Raw genomic sequence first — 20,145 nt, forward strand, 5'->3', positions numbered from 1 at the left:
ATATATATATATATATATATATATATATATATATATATATATATATGTTTTGCTTTCTTTACAATTTTGGGATTTAGTGTCTTCTAACAAACAGACCAAAATACTTACTCCCAGGACCAAGTGGATCACTCTGTTTGTCCACCTGGGAGATTATATCCGCCCCCCCTTATTTATTTTTTTTTCCTTTTCTTTTTTGGTTTCTGACCTCTTTGGATTTGCCTAGTATATATTTTGCTTGGGTCGTGGTTGATATTTTTAATTTTGTTTTCTCATTCATCCGTTCTCCTCTGGGCAAATGACTAGGAGGAGGAATTCACAGCCAAAGAAAGAATCAGTGGTAATACTCTCTGCCACAGATCTAATCAATATGGATATAAGTAAAATATCAGAGCTGGAATTCAGGATAAAAATTATAAACTTACTAGTTGGGCTTGAAAAAAGTAGAAGAGACATTAGAGAATCTCTTAGTGCAGATATAAAATCTAATCAGGCCAAAATTAAAAATGCTTTAACTGACATGCAGGCTAAATTGGATGCTCTAACAACTAGGGTCAATGAAGCAGAAGAAAGAGTGACATAGAAGACAAGTTGATGGAAGGGAAAGAAGCTGAAGAAAACAGAGGAAAACAACTAATGGACTGTGAGGGGGAGTCTTTGTGAAATCATAAAGCAAGACGTTAGGATTATTGGGGTCCCAGAGGAAGAAGAATGAGTGAGAGAGGGACAGAAGGTATATTTGAGATAATCATAGATGAGAATGTCTCTAAGCTGGGGAAGGAAACAGGCATTCAAGTCCATGAAGTAGAGAGTACTCCCCTCAAAATCATTAAAAACAGATGAACACCCTGACACATATAATAGTGAAGCTTGCAAATTCCAGAGATAAAGTCCTGAAAGCAGCTCAAGACAAGAGGTTCTTAACTTACAGGGATAGGAACATTAGGCTGGCAGGCCAGAAAGTGTTGGCTGATGTATTCAGCGTACTAAATGAGAAAAACATGCAGCTAAGAATACTTTATCCAACAAGGGTGTAATTTAGAATGGAAGGAGAGATAAAGAACTTCCAGGACAAACAGAAACTAAAAGAATTTGTGATCACTAAACCAGTCCTGCAAAAAATATTAAAGGGGATCCTTGAAGTGAAGAGAGAGCCCCAAAGTGACATTGACCAGAAAGAAGCAGAGACAATCTACAGAAATAGGGACTTTACAGGTAATGCAATGGCACTAAATTAAAAATTTTCAGTAGTTACTTTGAATGTAAATGGGCTAAATGCTCTAATCAAAAGACACAGGGTATCAGATTGGATAAAAAAGCAAGACCCTTCCATATGCTATCTACAAGAGACTTATTTTTTTTTTAAATTTTTTATTTTTTATAAACATATATTTTATCCCCAGGGGTATAGGTCTGTGAATCGCCAGGTTTACACACTTCACAGCACTCACCTTAGCACATACCCTCCCCAATGTCCATAACTCCACCCCCCCAGCCCCCCTCCCCCCAGCAACCCTCAGTTTGTTTTGTGAGATCAAGAGTCACTTATGGTTTGTCTCCCTCCCAATCCCATCTTGTTTCATTTATTCTTCTCCTACCCCCTTAACCCCCCATGTTGCATCTCCACTTCCTCATATCAGGGAGATCATATGATAGTTGTCTTTCTCCGATTGACTTATTTCGCTAAGCATGATACCCTCTAGTTCCATCCACTTCGTCACAAATGGCAAGATTTCATTTCTTTTGATGGCTGCATAGTATTTCATTGTGTATATATACCACATCTTTATCCATTCATCTGTTGATGGACATCTAGGTTCTTTCCATAGTTTGACTATTGTAGACATTGCTGCTATAAACATTCGGGTGCACATGCCCCTTCGGATCACTACGTTTTTATCTTTAGGGTAAATACCCAGTAGTGCAATTGCTGGGTCATAGGGTAGTTCTATTTTCAACATTTTGTGGAACCTCCATCCTGTTTTCTAGAGTGGTTTTACCAGCTTGCATTCCCACCAACAGTGTAGGGTTCCCCTTTCTCCGCACCCTTACCAGTATCTGTCATTTCCTGAATTGTTAATTTTAGCCATTCTGACTGGTGTGAGGTGATATCTCATTGTGGTTTTGATTTGTATTTCCCTGATGCCGAGTGATATGGAGCACTTTTTCATGTGTCTGTTGGCCATCTGGATGTCTTCTTTGCAGAAATGTCTGTTCATGTCTTCTGCCCATTTCTTGATTGGATTATTTGTTTTCTGGGTGTTGAGTTTGCTAAGTTCTTTATAGATTTTGGACACTAGCCCTTTATCTGATATCTCGTTTGCAAATATCTTCTCCCATTCTGTCAGTTGTCTTTTGGTTTTGTTAACTGTTTCCTTTGCTGTGTAAAAGCTTTTGATCTTGATGAAATCCCAATAGTTCATTTTTGCCCTTGCTTCCCTTGCCTTTGGCGATGTTCCTAGGAAGACGTTGCTGCGGCTGAGGTCAAAGAGGTTGCTGCCTGTGTTCTCCTCAAGGATTTTGATTGGATTCCTTTCTCACATTGAGGTCTTTCATCCATTTTGAGTCTATTTTAGTGTGTGGTCTAAGGAAAAGGTCCAATTTCATTTTTCTGCATGTGGCTGTCCAATTTTCCCAACACCATTTGTTGAAGAGGCTGTCTTTTTTCCATTGGACATTCTTTCCTGCTTTGTCAAAGATTAGTTGACCATGAAGTTGAGGGTCTATTTCTGGGCTCTCTGTTCTGTTCCATTGACCTATGTGTCTGTTTTTGTGTCAGTACCATGCTGTCTTGATGGTGACAGCTTTGTAATAGAGCTTGAAGTCCGGAATTGTGATGCCACCAACTTTGGCTTTCTTTTTCAATATTCCTTTGGCTATTCGAGGTCTTTTCTGGTTCCATATACATTTTAGGATTATTTGTTCCATTTCTTTGAAAAAAAATGGATGGTATTTTGATAGGAATTGCATTAAATGTGTAAATTGCTTTAGGTAGCATAGACATTTTCACAATGCTTATTCTTCCAATCCAGGAGCATGGAATATTTTTCCATTTCTTTGTGTCTTCCTCAGTTTCTTCCATGAGTACTTTATAGTATTCTGAGTATAGATTCTTAGCCTCTTTGGTTAGGTTTATTCCTAGGTATATAAAGTTTTGGGTGCAGTTGTAAATGGGATCGACTCCTTAATTTCTCTTTCTTCTGTCTTGTTGTTGGTGTATAGAAATGCAACTGATTTCTGTGCATTGATTTTATATCCTGACACTTTACTGAATTCCTGTACAAGTTCTAGCAGTTTTGGAGTGAAGTCTTTTGGGTTTTCCACATATAGTATCATATCATCTGCGAAGAGTGATAGTTTGACTTCTTTCTTTGCTGATTTGGATGTTTTAATTTCCTTTTGTTGTCTGATTGCTGAGGCTAGGACTTCTAGTACTATATTGAATAGCAGTGGTGATAATGGACATCCCTGCCATGTTCCTGACCTTAGCGGAAAAGCTTTCAGTTTTTCTCCATTGAGAATATTTGCAGTGGGTTTTTCATAGATGGCTTTGATAATATTGAGGTATGTGCCAAGAGACTCATTTTAGACCTAAAGACACCTCCAGACTGGAAGTAAGGGAGTGGAGAAATATTTATCATGCTAATAGACATCAAAAGAAAGCTGGGGTAGCAGTCTTCATATTAGACAAATTAGATATTAAACCAAAAACTGTAGTAAGGGATGAAGAGAAACATTATATCATACTCAAAGGGTCCATCCAAAAAAAAAAAAAAAAAAGATCTAATAATTATAAACAGTTATGGTCCTAAGTTGGGAGCAGCCAGTTATATAAAACAATTAATAATCAAATTAAAGAAGCATATCAATAATAATACAGTAATAGTAGGGGACTTCAGCACCCAACTCACAGCAATGGACAGATCATCTAAGCAGAAGATCAACAAGGAAACAAGGGCTTTGAGTGACACACTGGACCAGATGGACTTCACAGATACATTCCATCTTAAAACAACAGAATATACATTTCTTCTCAAGTGCACATGGAATATTCTCCAGGATCACATACTGGGTCATAAATCAGGTCTCAGTGGTACCAAAAGTTGGGATCATTCCCTGCATATTTTCAGAGCACAATGCTTTGAAACTTGAACTTAATCACAAGAGGAAATTTGTCAGTAATTCAAACACTTGGAGGTTAAAGAGCATCCTACTAAAGAATGAATTGGTCAACCAGGAAATTAAGAAGAATTTTTAAAATTCATGGAAACAAAGGAAAATGAAAAAATAATATTTCAATGCCTTTGGGATATAGCAAAGGCAGTCCTAGAGAGAAGATCTTAGAAATACAAGCCTTTCTCAAAAAAATTTAAAAAGCCTCAAATACACAAGCTAACCTTACACCTAAAGGAGCTGGAGAAAGAACAGCAAACAAAGCCTAAACCAAGCAGAAGAAGAAAAATAATACATTAGCATAGAAATCAATGAAATGGAAACCAAAAGAACAGTAGAACATGAAACTAGAAGCAGGCTCTTTGAAAGAATTGATAAGATCGGTAAACCCCTAGCCAGACTTATCAAAAAGAAAAGGGAAAGGACCCAAATTAATAAAATCATGAATGAAAGAGGAGAGATCATGACCAACACTAAAGAAATACAAACAATTTGAAGAACATATTATGAGCTACTATATGCCAATAAATTAGGCAGATGCATTCCTGGAAACTTATAAACTACCAAAACTGAAACAGGAAGAAGTAGAAAACCTAAACAGACCCATAACCAGTAAGCAAATTGACGCAGTCATCAAAAATTTCACAACAAACAAGAGTCCGGGGCTAGATGGCTTCCCAGGGGAATTCTACCGAACATTAAAAGAAGAAGCTGTTTCAAAAAAATAGAGAGGGATAAAAACTTCCAAACTCATATGATACCAGCATTAGCTTTTTTTTTTTTTAATATTAGGCCAGCATTACTTTGATCCCAAAACCAGACAAAAAGCCCAACAAAAGGAGAATTACAGGCTGATATCCCTGAAGAACATGGGTGCAAAAATTTTCACCAAGATACTAGCAAGTAGGATCCAATAGTATATTAAAAGGATTATTTACCACAACTAAGTGGGATTTATTTCTGGGCTGCAAGGATGATTCCACATTCACAAATCAATCAGCATGATACATCACATTAATAATAATAATAATAATAAAGGACAAGAACTATATGGTCCTCTCAATTGATGCAGAAAAAACATTTGACAAAATACATCCTTTCTTGATTGAGATTCTCCACAGTGTAGGAATAGAGGGAACATACTTCAATATCATGAAAGCCATATACAAAAAGCTCACAACAGTCTTCTCAATGGGGAAAAACAGAGCTTTTCACCTAAGGTCAGGAACACGGCAGGGCTACCCACTCTCACCACTGTTGTTCAACATACAGTACCAGCCTCAGCACTCAGATAACAAAAAGAAGTAAAAGGCATTCAAGTTGGCAAAGAAGTCAAATTCTCTTTGCAGGTGACATGATACTTTATGTGGAAAACCCAAAAGACTCCACCCCAAAATTGCTAGAACTCATACAGGAATTCAGCAACGTGGCAGGATATAAAATCAATGCACAGAAATCAGTTGCATTTCTATACACTAACAGTGAGACAGAAGGAAGTAAAATTAAGGAATCAATCCCATTTACAATTGCACCAAAAATTAATAAGACAGGAAACTTTCAACACATTTTGGCGAGAATGTGTAGAAAGGGAAACCCTCTTACGCTGTAGGTGAGAATGCAAGCTGATACAACCACTCTGGAAAACAGTATGGAGGTTCCTCAAGAAGTTAAAAATAGAGCTACCCTAAGATCCAACAATTGCACTACTCTGTATTTACCCCAAAGATATGCACCCCAGTGTTCACAGCAACAATGTCCACAATAGCTGAACTGTGGAAAGAACAAAGGTGTCCATTGACAGATGAATGGATAAAGAAGAAATACACACACACACACACACACACAATGGAATATATATATATTCCATTGTATATTATATATTCCATTTTGTATGTGTGTGTGCGTGCATGTAAAAAATGTATATTTTTACATGCCTATATGCATATAATACATATATATATATTATTTGCATGCTCACACACACACATATACAATGGAATATTATTCAGCCATCAGAAAGGATGAATAGTTACCTCATATATAGTTACCATATAACATAGATGGAACTGGAGGGTATTACACTGAGTAAAATGAGTCAAAGACAATTATATGGTTTCACTCATATGTGGAATATAAGAAAGAGCACAGAGGATCATAGGGGAGGGGAGAGAAAACTGAATGGGAAGTCATCAGAGAGGGAGAAAAACCCCAAGAGACTCTTAACTATAGGAAACAAACTGAGTATTGCTGGAGGGGAGGTGGTTGGGGGATATAGTAATTAGGTGATAGGCATTAAGGAGAGCACATGGTGTGATGAGTACCAGTTGTTATAAACAACTGATTCAACACTACATCTGAAACTAGTGAGTGCTATATGTTGGCTAACTGAATTTAAATAAATAAATAAATAAATAAATAAATAAATAAATAAATAGAATTCATATAGGAATGTAAAGTATCCAGATTAGCCAGTCAGTCTTGGGTCGGGGGAGGAACAAAGATAGAGGACTCACAATTCCTGATTTCAAAACTTATTACAAAGCCACAATAATCAAGACAATGTGGTACTGGCATAATAATAGCCATATAGATCAACAGAATATATTTAAGAGTACAGAAATAAACCCATACATCTGTGGTCAGTTGATTTCCAACAAAGTTGTTGAAACAATTCAGTGTGGGAAAGAATAGCCTTTCAACAGAAGAGCTGGACAACTGAATAGTCAGTTGAGTTAATTATATCATAATTACTTCATACAATATATGGTATTATTTCATACTATAAATACTTCATACCATATGTAAAAATTAACTCAAAATGTGTTAAGACCTAAAAGTGAGAGTTAAACTGTAATACTCTTAGAAGAAAACATGGGTTTATATCTTCATGACCTTGGATTAGCAATAGTTTCTTAGGTATGACACCTAAAGCTCAAGCAACTAAAAAAAGATGAATTGGACTTCATCAGGATTAAAAACTTCTGGGGGCACTTGGATGGCTCAGTTGATTAAGTATCTGCCTTCAGCTCAGGTCATGATCCTGGGATCCTGGAATTGAGTCTCCCATCTGGCTGATGCTTTTCCCTCTGCCTGCCGCTCCCTCTGCTTGTGCAGGTGCATGCTCTCTCTCTCTCTCTCTCTCTCTAACAAATAAGTAAAGTTTTTTTTAAAAAAAGATTAAAAACCTTTGTGCTTCAAATAACACTACCAAGAAAGTGGAAAGAACAGCCCAAAGAGTGATAGAAAATATTTGCGAATCACATATCTGGTAAAGGAGTAATATCTGGTATACGCAAAGATATCTTGTAACCCAACAATAAAAACGCAAGGAACCAAATTCAAACTGGTCAAATGATATGAATAGACATTTTTGCAAGGAAGAGCTACAAATGAGCAATACAAACATGAAAAGTTGCTCAACATCATTAGTCAAGATGGAAATGCAAATCAAAACCACAATGTGACACTTACTTCCCACCCACTTTAGTCAAAAAGATGAACAATAGTAAGTGTTGGTGAGGATGTAGAGACATTGAAACCCTCATAGCACTGCTATGGGAATGTGAAATTGTGTAGCTGCTTTGGAAAACAGTTGCTAGTTCCTCAAGAAGTTAAGCATAGAATTATCATGCGACCCAGCAGTTCCTTTTCTGTGTTTATATCCAAAAGAATTGAAAACATATAAAAACTAGCATGTGAATGTTTATAGCATCATTATTCATAATAGCCAAAAAATAGAAACAACAAATGTTTACCAACTCATGGAATGAATAAGTAAAATGTAGAATAACCATATAATGGAATATTCAGCCATAAAGAATAAACTACTGATACATGGATAATCCCTGAAAAGATTATGCTAATGAGAGAAGCCATTCACAAAAGGTCAGATATTGTTAGGATCCATTTATATGGGAAGTGTAGAATAGGCAAATTTATAGAGCTAGAAAGTTGATTAGTTGTTGCAGAGGCTGGGTGTAGGAAGAACTAAAGAATAACTACTAATAGCTATGTGATTTTTTTTTTTAAGGTGACAATGTTCTGGAATTAGATATAGTGATGGTTACACAACCTTGGGAATATACTAAAAACCTACCAAACTGTACACTTTAAAAGAGTAGATTTTATGGTATGAATTATATTTCAACTAAAAAATTTGAAAAACACTAGTATTACTATATGCCAGCAAACAAAAAAGGAATAGAAATCATTTTTTTAAATGCCATTTATAGTAGCATCAGAAATCAGTTTTAAAAAGACAATTTAAGAATTAGAGCTGCATGAAGATAATATAAACTCAGAGCCATCAGCTGACCATCCTTTACCACATGCAGAAAGGATCACAGAAAGCTGGGTTTTGAAACAGAAAACTAAAGCAGAGGTACAGAGAGGTGCAAAGATGAGAATGCCAGAGCTGGGATTCTGATGACTTCCTGTTTCTTGGTTTTAGTCCCTTCTGATGCCTCGCTGAATTGCTGTTTTGGATTCTGTGACATATCTGTGTTCATGTAACACATTTCCCCCACTCACCAGCTCTTTTTGTTTAAAATAGCTTGAATTGTTTGTTACTTAAAATTGTAATGAGAAGTTGGAATGTTTACTATACTTCCTGCTAGCACGAATCTTCTATAAGGGCAAAAGTTCCCTATGTATTTTGCACAATCATTGAAAATGGGTAAAAGATGCTTCCTATCAAACAAATAATATTTTATTACACTCACACACACACACACCCTTCACATATACCATTCCAAATCTTTTTTTTTTTTCAAATTTTTATTTAAATTCTAGTTAGTTAACATACAGTGCAGTATTGGTTTCAGGAGTAGACTTCAGTGATTCATCACTTATATACAATACACAGTGCTCATCATAACAAGTGCTCTCCTTAATACCCATCACCCATGTAGCCCATCTCCCCCTACTTCCCTCCATCAACTCTCAGTTCTCTATCATTAAGAGTCTTGTTTGGTTTGTTTCCCTCTCTCTTTTTTCCCACCCTTCCCACATGTTCATCTCTTTCATTCTCAAATTCCACATAGGAGTGAAATTATATGGTATTTGTCTTTCTCTAACTTATTTCTCTTAGCATAATGCACTCTAGCTCCATGCACATCTTCGCAAATGACAAGGTTTCACTATTTTTGATGGCTGAGTGATATTTCATTGTGTGTGTTTGTGTGTGTGTATATACATACATATACCACATCTTCCTTGTCCATTCATCAGTCGATGGACATTGGGACACTTTCTAGATTCTGGCTACTCTTGATAATGCTGCTATAAACATTGGGTTGCATGTACTCCTTCAAATCTACATTTTTCAACCATCCCAAATCTTGTGAATATTCCAGTTATATAATTCAGTTCTTATATGCAAATTCATATATCCCCGAATAATTTACATACTTACACCTTTAAATATAACATACATATCCTATCTGCACCTTTCTAAATATGTGACACAATGAAGGGGTCATAGATTTATATCCTACTAAGGTTGTAACAACAAAATTTGGCTTTTTCAAAACAATCCAAATCTCAGTTTTTCTGACTTCCTGGCAGACCATGTTATTAAATGATACAAACTAATATTCAGTTCAGAGACTATAGTTGCTAAATAATTGTTTCTAAATGTGCTTGAAAGTTCACATACTTTAGTATTATAATATCAAATTATGGGGCCATATATAAAAACAGAAGTATGCACTTTAATTTACATAATGTAGCTAAAAATTATTTTCATGCTTCCTGTGTTTGAAAACATTCTTTTAGCAGTAGTTTCTCATCTATATAGTCAAATAGATAACATTTTGTAAAATTTAAGGAAAAAATATTTTTGCTATTTTTAAGATACGACAATGTGAAAAATATACTTTTTTGACTGTAAAGTATTTAAAAATTTTCCAGGCCTATTCTTAATATATAAGAGTTGGGCATTTAAACTTTTGATTCTTTAAATAGATTCTCAGTAAGAGGTATGGACTTTGTTTAATTTGAAGAAAATTGATTGGACATTAGTAAATTCATTTACAGTTGCTATGCCATTCTGAGTTGAAAATTTTAAATATTTGAAAAAACGAAAGGATAAAAGAAATGCCTGAGCACTGTGGACTCCAATTCATTAGTGTTACCTTTTTCTTGATAAATAAATAACAAAATGATAGTATATTTGACAAAAAATTAAGAGAGGATGCTCTCTCATTTAAAGTCATAAAGTGCATAAATTTGATTAACATAAATCAGGAACTGCAAAAGTCAAAGTAATATTCTTTTAGAAATATTAACCCCAGGGGTGCCGGGGTGGCTCAGTCAGTTAACTTGTCTGACTCTTAATTTTGGCTCAGGTCATGATCTTGGGGTTGTGGTATCAAGCCCCAGAGTCAGGCTCTCCCTTCAGCACGGAGTCTGCTGGAGATTCTCACTTTCCCTCTCATCTCTCTCTCCCTTCTCTCTAAAACAAATAAATAAATCTTTTAAAAAAGAAAAAAAATATTAACTCCAGTAGCCTATACAGAGACCAATTACTTAAATTTATAATTAGGATGCAAGGCTAAGTGTGTCAGGTGTTATGTGCCTACTACTATCAATTTTTCTTTGATTTTTTTAAAAGATTTTATTTATTTATTTGACAGAGAGAGACAGCGAGAGCAGGAATATAAGCAGGGGGAGTGAGAGAAGGAAAGCAGGCTTTCCGCCCAGCAGGGAGCCCAGAACCCTGGGATCCTGACCTGAGCCAAAGGCAGGTGCTTAATCATCTGAGTCACCCAGGCACCCTCTTTGATATTTTTTGAAACAACTAACCCTTCCCCCACCAGCCATTACTGACCCTATTAAAGCAATTTTAAATATTTTCCTTAAATACAATTCTAGTTGACATTAATAAATTTATTTTACTTTAAATAATTAGAATTGGGGCTTTAAAAACATACAAATCTATATGTGACAGAACTATGAAAATATATGCCTTTCAGATTATTATAGTAATGGGAATATGGGATTTATTAACCTTAAATTATACCTAAGAGTACAGCTTAGGTCAATTTTCTTTGAGAACCTAATTTTTCCAATTATCAATCTCTGTAATCTTATGTTTGTTAATAAGACAAAATCAGACAATTATCAGGATATGCGTAGTGGTGTAGGGATGGAAGAGCACTTACAAGTACCATTTCTAACAGAGAAAGTTTTTGTCACTTAGGTAATTAATATCCATTTGCTAATATTCTATAAACAAACTTGTATACAGTCTTCATTCCCAGCAAGACTTGCCAACTCTGCCTTGAAATTTGAGTGTCTCTAGAATCTTTAAAATTCAATTGCCAGTTGGTAGGTAGTTTTCAACCACTGGGAATAAATGTGTATAGTCATTGGACACCATCTTGTGGTGATATTTAGAAATGCATCTATTAGGAGTTGGATTAAGGAACAAAGCAATTCCTTATTCCTTACTGCAAAACAACAACCTACAAGGCTTTTCCTCCTGACTTCCCACCCCCCAAATCCTTTGATTTCTTCCCTAAATAAATTAAATGCATTATTTGAGGGAGACAAGGTGGTTGAGAGTTCGGGCTCTGGAATTAGGCTACCTTAGCTAGAAACTCAGATTTGCTATTTCTTATCTAGGTAGTCTTGATTCTTTGGAATTAGATAGGGAGACAGAAAATAAAAGAGATAAAAGGAAATCTAGGAGTTTGGTAGCTGACTAATAAATGTTCCAGAAAGAGACAACAAACAAATCAGAAGAAATAATTTAAGAAAATATTCTACACTTGGAGATATAGATCTGCATATCAAAAAGGCTTAGTCAGTGCTAGTTAGGATGAATGAAAGAATATCTACAAAGAAGGAATAATTGCAACATTTCAGAACATCATGCATAAAGAGAAAATCATAAATACTTTCAAGGAACAAGAATTGAAATTTTGTTCATCTTTATTAGCAGCACTGGATCGTAGAAGACAATAGACTTAAAAGTCCAGGGGAAAATGATTTTCAACCCTGTGTTCTATACCCAGCCAAACTACTAAGTGTGAAAGTAAAGTAATCTTAATACATCCAAGGATTTAGAAAGTTGAACTCACACACAGCTTTTCTGAGGCAGTTGCTTGAGTATGAGCACAATATAACAAAGCAGTTAACCAAAAAAGAAGTCAAAGAATCCAAGAATAGTGGATTCACTCAAGAAGCTTAATGAAAGGAAGTTCTGGATGACAGTTGTAGGACAGGCCTACGATATGTTAGGAGGAGGATGGAAGGCTTAAGAAAGGAGGTAGATATGAAGGGGGAATAAATAGGTGGTGTCTCCTTGCATTTATTTTTGTCTCTGAAATATTGAATACACTTAAAGAAATTTAAGACTAAAAGAAAGGCAGCAAAACTTCAGGGAAAACAATACAGCTGCTCAAGAAAGAAAAGTGCTTCACTTGATTCAGTATTAAAGATATTTTTTCTTTCTGTCTAGCTCTCAAATCAGCCCATTCTCTGACTCTAGTAGTATCATCACTCTAGACTGAATTACCATCATTTTTTTGCCTAGACTCCTGTGGTAGCCTTTTTTTTCAAACTGTGAATTTAATTATGTTCATTCCTTGATTAAATCACTGTAGTGTCTCCTCCTAGGCCTTAGAATAAAAGATCCAATCATTAACATCCCTACTAGGTCACGTGGTCAGTCAATTCCTAAGCAGCAGTGGGATGGCAGTTGCTAGGTAGTCTTGTCTCACCTCCATAGAATTGGCTGGTTAAGGACACTAGAGACCTAAATGGACCTAGACAGTTTATTACTTATGTGGACAGCAAAATGAAATCAGCATGTTATCAGTTGCTTGCATTCCTAATCCCACAGGATAACACTGATCAGATAACACAATGGTGGATTGCTTTGTTTTTGAGGCATCAACTATAGGCTGCAATTAAGTGGTTTTATAGCCTGCATCTGTACCTTGGAAGAGGCAAGGTGGAAGGACCAGTGCCTTACCGGAACCAGAGGCAGATGAGAAACTGCTTCATGGCAGTCTCATGCAAGCCAAGGAGGCAGATGAGAAATTTCTTTTAGTACCACCTCACAAGACTGACTATCTTGACATGTCCCAAAGAGGTTCAGAGGGCATCCTATAAATAGTTAAGTCTTGATATGGCCTATATAGAGACATGGAATTACCAGGGTTCCATGGTGGAGCCATTCTACAAATATAGCCTGACCGTTCTCTACTAATCTCACGTTGTGTGCTCTCTCTTACTTGCTGAGTATTAATCACACTGACCTTCTTTCAATTTCTCCTATATGCCGTGCTTTCCCTTATAGAGCTTTTGCATATGCCATGCTCTCTTTCTCCTGCCTCCTTGCCTTCTTAATTCCCATTCTTTCTTTTGTCCTCAACTCAGTTAAGTTAGGGAAGTTAGGGAAGCCTTCCAAGACATTCCTACCTAGGATGGTGCCTCCAATTATCATATAGCATTGTGTTTCTCTCCTTCATAGGATTCTAAACAATTTTAATTTTATAGTTACTTGCATAATCCTTAAGTAAAAATAGAGATAATACATGCTCTAATATATTAGTTTATCACTTAATTTAGAAATGCCTTCACATACTTAATTTCATTTTATCTTTTCATCTCTATGAGGTGAACAAAACAGATATTGTTTTTAATCTGTATTTTTACAGATAAGAGCCCATATTAAAACTTATGTTTTCTTATTTTAGTTTAAGGTGCCCTGTACCTCACCATGTGTTTCTCATGTGAATATATAAGGCAGCATGCAGTGAGTAAAGAGAGACAAAGAAAATGCCATAGGGGCTCAAAGAAGAGAAAAATAACTTCATATGGGGTGATAAGAATAGATCTCCATGGTAGAGGTACCATTTAAGTTGGTCTTGAAAGTCGATAAGCTTCTGATAGACAAAGAAGTAAGCAGCTTCTAAGACAAGAGGTAATATCAAAGTTATAATCATAGAATGTCTTGAGACGATTTGAATAATGGCAACCAAATATATTTTGATGAATTAGGATTAGTATTTAGGGTACCAGAAAGGGAGGCTAGAATTACATTGTGGAGGACTTTAAATATGGAATTAATTTGCTGGCATAGGAAGTAACTAACATTTCTAGGTGGACAAATGATCTGACCAGAGTTGAACTTCAGGAGGACTAATTAAACAACAGCATGTATAATAAATTGTAATATGGTAGGACTTGACAAGGATACCAGGTAACTGAGAGATGAAATTTTGAACTGGGGCAAATCTTCTAACCAGTAATCCGTGGCAAACCTTGCAAAATATATTGTTGAACCCTTTCATCTAAAGACCGCTGGGAGCACACCTGTAGTTGAGGGAAGTTAAGTATTTTTGGACTTGTTACAGCAAAAGATCACAGCTCTGGTAGAGCTGTGGGTTATCTCAAGGGGTTGGGAAAAGATTATTTATAGGATTTTAGCTTGTGCTGGTAATTCTTAGCAGGGTTTAGGGAGAGCAGAGGTCAATTCTAGATTACATACTTAAAAAAGGGAAGTATTAGATATTTTGGTGTATCTTATCTTAGATATGGGAAGATTATGGAAATAGTAGTCATTTGTGTTAGCCAGAAGAGGGGGATGTTTAGTTATTTTTGTGGTTCTTGAGTGTCCTTGTCTCAAGTTTCAGAGATAATTACACAGTAGTCTTATTTCGATCTTTACTATAGTCACAGAATGGCCTTACCTGAGTATTGTTTATATTCTGCCAAAGTTGTTTATATTCACTTGGGAACCCTGTGGTTCAGCCTGTCAGCTTCCAGCTGCCAGGGATGTTTCCTTACTTTATCTCTACCCAATACATTGATCTGCTTGCCCCTTAAGGCATTTAGCCAGTTGCCTCATAGAGTGAGCAGCCTTATCCATTTACTCCAGGTGCTATACAAATATTATTATTATCTAAATGTGCCATGTCTTAAAAAGAGTTGACTGAGCAACAGCACTGAAAAATGAAGAGTAAAGGACCAGAAAATGTTATAAAGGTTTTCAAAGCTCTTCATTCCCTCCAACATTTCTAGTTCACTTAAAATCTATGCTCCAACAAAAGTCAAGTTATTTCTATTTCTACAGTCTGTGGTTTGCTGTCTTTGAATATTATGCCCTCTACCTGGACCATCTTCCCCTGGTCCCCTTCTCGTGTCCAGATCCTATCTGTCAGTTCAGATGTCTCTTCCTTCCCTCTTGTTACTAAGATCAAGAAAAAGTCTACTTAAAATATTATAAATGAAGGATAAATTATATATTTGGATGTTCTAGCTTGGGGGGTCAAGCTGGAAGCAATCTTTTTCCTTGAATTCATACAGAAAATTCCTTATACCCCCAAAACACATATTTCTAACATTTATTAAATATGTATGATGTCCTAAGTACTAGAAACTATCACTGATACCATCAAAATGCTGTTATGTTTGCTTCTTTCCAGGTTCAACTTTAAGTGTAAGTATAAAGCAGCAGAGAAGTTTCTTATTCTTACCTCATTCAAGATAAGAGCTACTTATATTCCTGGGTGCCTGGGTGGCTCAGATGGTTGAGTCTTCCTTCACCTCAGGTCATAATCCTGGGGTTTTGGGATTGAGTCTCATATCAGGCTTCCTGCTCAGCGAGGAGTCTATTTCTCCCTCTGCCTTTCACACTCTCTCTGTCTCTTGTGAATAAATAAATAAAATCTTTAAAAAAAGAGTTACTGATATTCTGTGGTAATTGGCTCTGTTTATGTCAGGGAGGTAAAGAGAAGCTTATAGGTGTGTTGACCCTCCTTGTGAGGAGCTGGGATTGGGTTAATAACCCGGCAGGGACTAGCTGTTGTCAGAAGTATCATTTTAAGAATTACATATAAAATGGGCTAACATTTTGAAAAAGTGTGAAAATCGTAACTTTTTGTACTCTATAAAAGGAAATGAACTACAGTAAAAAATAGGTTTGTTTTTCTTATATTAATTTAGGAATGACTGCTTGCAAAAAACCTGGGAATCGAGAATGTAATCATCACTGTAAAAATAAACATACATGTGGACATGACTGCTGTGAGTTCCATAAAAGAAGTTTATTTCAGGTTTTAAAAATTGAATGGCCTTTGAATAGTAATGACATCCTAATTACCTATGTATGATATTTATATTCTGCAGTTTATAACTCAAATAATTTTCTTTCTTTGTGGATAACATGAAAAAAGTTAGATTAGAAATTATGGAGATCTACCCCCAAAACTATTAATACTGTATGTTAACTAAATTGAATTTAAATTAAAAAATTTTTAGAAAAAGAAATTATGAATAAATTTGGCTTTACATGAACACTACCTAAAGTTTAACCTAAAGAATTGAGAATTTCTTTTCTTAGGTAAAACTGGAGTTGCACAGAGGTCAGAGATGAAAGAGCCAACAATCTCTTCATATTTATCTGATTTAAGAAACAGGAATGCTGTTTTATCACTTCCTCCTGTTAAACGTCTCAAGGTTAGTTTTAATAACATTTAGCCCTTGTTTTGTAATTTAAGGTATATGAATATTCTTTTATTCTATGTATCAGTTAGGTAGGTATCTGAAGTATACTTTAATTACTTGAGGGCTTGCCTAGGAGTATGGCCATTTTTCAAAATACTGGTTCTAAAGGAAAGATATTATAGTTCTTTCTTTTTTTTAAATTTTATTTGTTTATTTAAGAGAGAGGAGGTACTAAGAGAGAGCACAACCAGGGGGAGGGGCAGAGGCAGAGGGAGAAGCAGACTCCCTCCTGAATAGGGAGCCCAATACGGGGCTCAATCCCAGGACTCTGGGATCATGACCTGAGCTGAAAGCAGCCCCTTGACCAACCAAGTCACCCAGGTGCTCCAAAATATTGTAGTTCTTAATAATTAGTCTGTAAATCTACTTTTGGGACATAGTTCTATAACCCCTTATTAGTTTTTTGGTTTTTGTTTTTTTTTTTTAAACCAAAGAAGAAGGAAATGGTGAGGGATATGTAGTTTGGCTTAGTTCGGCAATTAAAACTAGACACACTTGCTCTTTCCTGGTTCTGTCTGTGCTGGAGTGATATGGAAAGTCTGAAGTTGATTTTGATTCATGTACCTATATGAGTACTGAGCAAGAGCCTCCTTTCCAAGTCCTGAAAGAATGGTTGTTCCTACTGGTTGATAGGCTGGTCACTAGCAGACTTATTCTAAGCCTACCTCATCATGTTCAGGGCAAAATAATTGATCAGGCCACGGAAAAGAGGTAAGAAAAGCCCTTTTCTAGGGCTTTCATAAGAATGAAGATTTTAAGTCATGAGGCTAAAATAAGGGGAATACTGGGAAATGGAGAGGCATGCACGTCGAAACAGCCACCACCTTCTCTGAAATACTAATTTTTTAGTAGCCCAAGTTTTTCCTCCCTCTCCCTTCTTTCCTTCCTTTCTTTTATCCTTTTTTCCTTCTTTCCTTCTCCATTCCATATTATTCCCTCTTTCCTTCCATATTCTTTTTTTTTTTTTTAAGTTTATTTAACTGGGGCATCTGGGTGATCTGCTAAGTGTCTGACTCTTAATTTTGGCTAAGGTCATAATCTCAGGGTTGAGATGGAGCCCCTTGTTGGGCTTCACACTGGTTGAAGAGCCTGCTTAAGATTATATCTCTCTCTCACTCTATGCCCTTTCCCTCCCTTTCTCTTTTCCTCTCTTTTTTTTTTTTATATTTATTTGACAGAGAGAGAGAGCAAAAGCAGAAGGAGCAGCAGGCAGAGGGAGAGGGAGAAATAGGCTACCCGCAGAACAGGGAGCCAGATGTGGGGCTTGATCCCAGGACCTTGGGATCATGATCTGAGCCAAAGACAAATGCCCAACTGACTAAGCCACCCTGGTGCCCCTCTCTCCCTCTCTCAAAAAAGAAAGTTATTATTTTTAGTAATCTGTACACTCAAAGTAGGGCTCAAACTCACAACCCTGAGATCAGAAGTCTCACACCCTTCCAACTGAGTCAGCTGGGTGCCCTCCTTCCACATTCATTGAGCACCAACAATATGCTAAGTACTGTGACAGATGCTAAGATACAGCAGTGAATAAGACAGTTTTAGTCCCAGTCCTCATAGAGCTTATAATTGAGTAAAGGATAAATAACTAAATAGGCTTTTTCAGTGATAGAGAATTCTGTGACAGAGGTGTAAGATAACTTGAAATTGGATAGAAAGTGTATTCAGTCCAGATTTGATAGGCCAGGAAAGGATTCCAAATAAATATGACTGAGACTTGAAGAATATCTAGGCATAAGTCATGTATGGAGAGATAGGCACCAGAGTGGTGGTGGAGAGGGATAGAAGAGTATTCCAGACATAGGAAATATGAAGTGGTCCAGAACTGAGAAAGAGAGACATCTTTTAAAACATTGAAGTTACACAGTGTGTCTGGAGTTCAATCACAAGTAAGGAAATAGTGAGAGATGAGGCTGAAGAGGTAAGTGAGAGCTAGATAATGAAGGTATTTTTGCTATTTTAAAGATTTGGACCTTATCGTGAAAGTACTGGGAAGCCACTGAAGAGTTTTAATGAGTGACATGATCAGAATTGCATTTTCTAAATTTCAGTATGGTTGCAATGTAGAGAATGGATTAGAGGATGATAGAAAAGGAACATAGGGACTCATTAGGTGGGTTTTGCAATAATCCAGGCAAGATAATGGCTTAGTTTAATAGTAGCAGTAGCAGTAGAAAGAAGTGGCTAGGTTTAAGACATTTTTCAGAGATAGAAACAACTACCCTGGTATTTAATTGCTTACGACAGATGAAGTAAAAGGAATAAATATGATGACCAGCTTTCTTGATTGAGCAAGTAGGAAAAAAGTGAGGCCTCACCAGGGTGGAAACTCCAAAGGAAAACAAGTATGGAGAAGTAAATACATAGTAAGTTCAATCTGGAAAACACTGAATTTCGAAGCCTGCAAGATATCTAGGTAAAGATGTTCTACAGAGAGTTGGATTAACTCTTCAAAAATCAGGGAAAGGAGCTGAGTTAGAAATATATATTTTGAGAGTCATTCACTTGTAAATGATAATTGAAGCCATGGAAGTAAATTAGATCTTTGAAAATGTGTAAACAGAGAGGAGAAGAAGGAGGCCTAGTAAAGAACCTGAAGAATATCAACATTTAAGAAGTCCCTGAGAAGATTTGATTTGAGAACTAGCCTGAGTTTCTCATAATCCATTGTTTTTGGGACTTTGTATACCAGCAAGAGTTTTGCTCTTTGGCTTATTTGAAAAGTGTTGCTGTGAAATTGACAGTTGAACTTTTTTTTTCATTAATAGATGCAAATGAATAAGTCTCAAAGTGTGGACCTTAAAGAATTTTGTTTTACTCCAAAACCTTCTCTCCCCAGTATATCAAGGTACAAATATAATGTTAATATCCAAGGTAGAATAATCATCATAAACTCTTTGCTTCTCCAAATAATCATTTATTCAGGGAAAGGTGAACACTGACTACATTCAAATCATAGTAATCATTTAGTTCCATAATGAAGTAATGACATCATAAGAGTTTGGTTATCTAAGTTTATTTAGAACTCTGCAGTTAGAGAATACTTTAAAATTCATTGAATCATCTCTTTCCTGGGAAACTACCCTTCCTATATGTCATGCCCTCAGGCTTTCTCTGCTTTCTAAATTTAACAGGTCACAAAAGTATACTTTTTTTTTTTTTAAGATTTTTTTTTTTTTTTTTTTTTTTTTTTTTTTTTTAGTTTGACAGAGATCACAAGTTGGCAGAGAGGCAGACAGAGAGAGAAGGAAGCAGGCTCCCTGCCAAGCAGAGAGCCTGATGCGGGGCTCGATCCCAAGGACCCCCCAGGACCCTGGGATCATGACCTGAGCTGAAGGCAGAGGCTTTAACCAACTGAGCTATTCAGGCATTCCACAAAAGTATACTTTAAAAAGAAAAATCATGTTGCTGTACAAAGTATAATCTTTTATATTTAGGGACTCACTCTATATTAAT

The 20,145-nt window shown here is 36.2% G+C and overlaps 1 protein-coding gene across 10 annotated transcripts in view; it reads left to right on the forward strand.

The window, feature by feature from the left end:
• HFM1 (helicase for meiosis 1) overlaps positions 1-20,145 on the forward strand; it is a 117,149-nt gene that overhangs the window by 82,594 nt on the left and 14,410 nt on the right. For 9 of the 10 annotated variants that reach the window (XM_047727317.1, XM_047727319.1, XM_047727314.1 and 6 more), the window contains 3 exons: positions 16,129-16,209; positions 16,526-16,641; positions 19,458-19,537. In XM_047727317.1, coding sequence (XP_047583273.1) covers positions 16,129-16,209; positions 16,526-16,641; positions 19,458-19,537 — 277 coding nt within the window. The remainder of the gene's footprint in view (positions 1-16,128; positions 16,210-16,525; positions 16,642-19,457; positions 19,538-20,145) is intronic. The other variant, XR_007126832.1, reaches the window with a different exon arrangement.

This window comes from Lutra lutra, chromosome 4 (assembly GCF_902655055.1).
Source record: "Lutra lutra chromosome 4, mLutLut1.2, whole genome shotgun sequence".
NCBI lineage: Eukaryota > Metazoa > Chordata > Mammalia > Carnivora > Mustelidae > Lutra > Lutra lutra.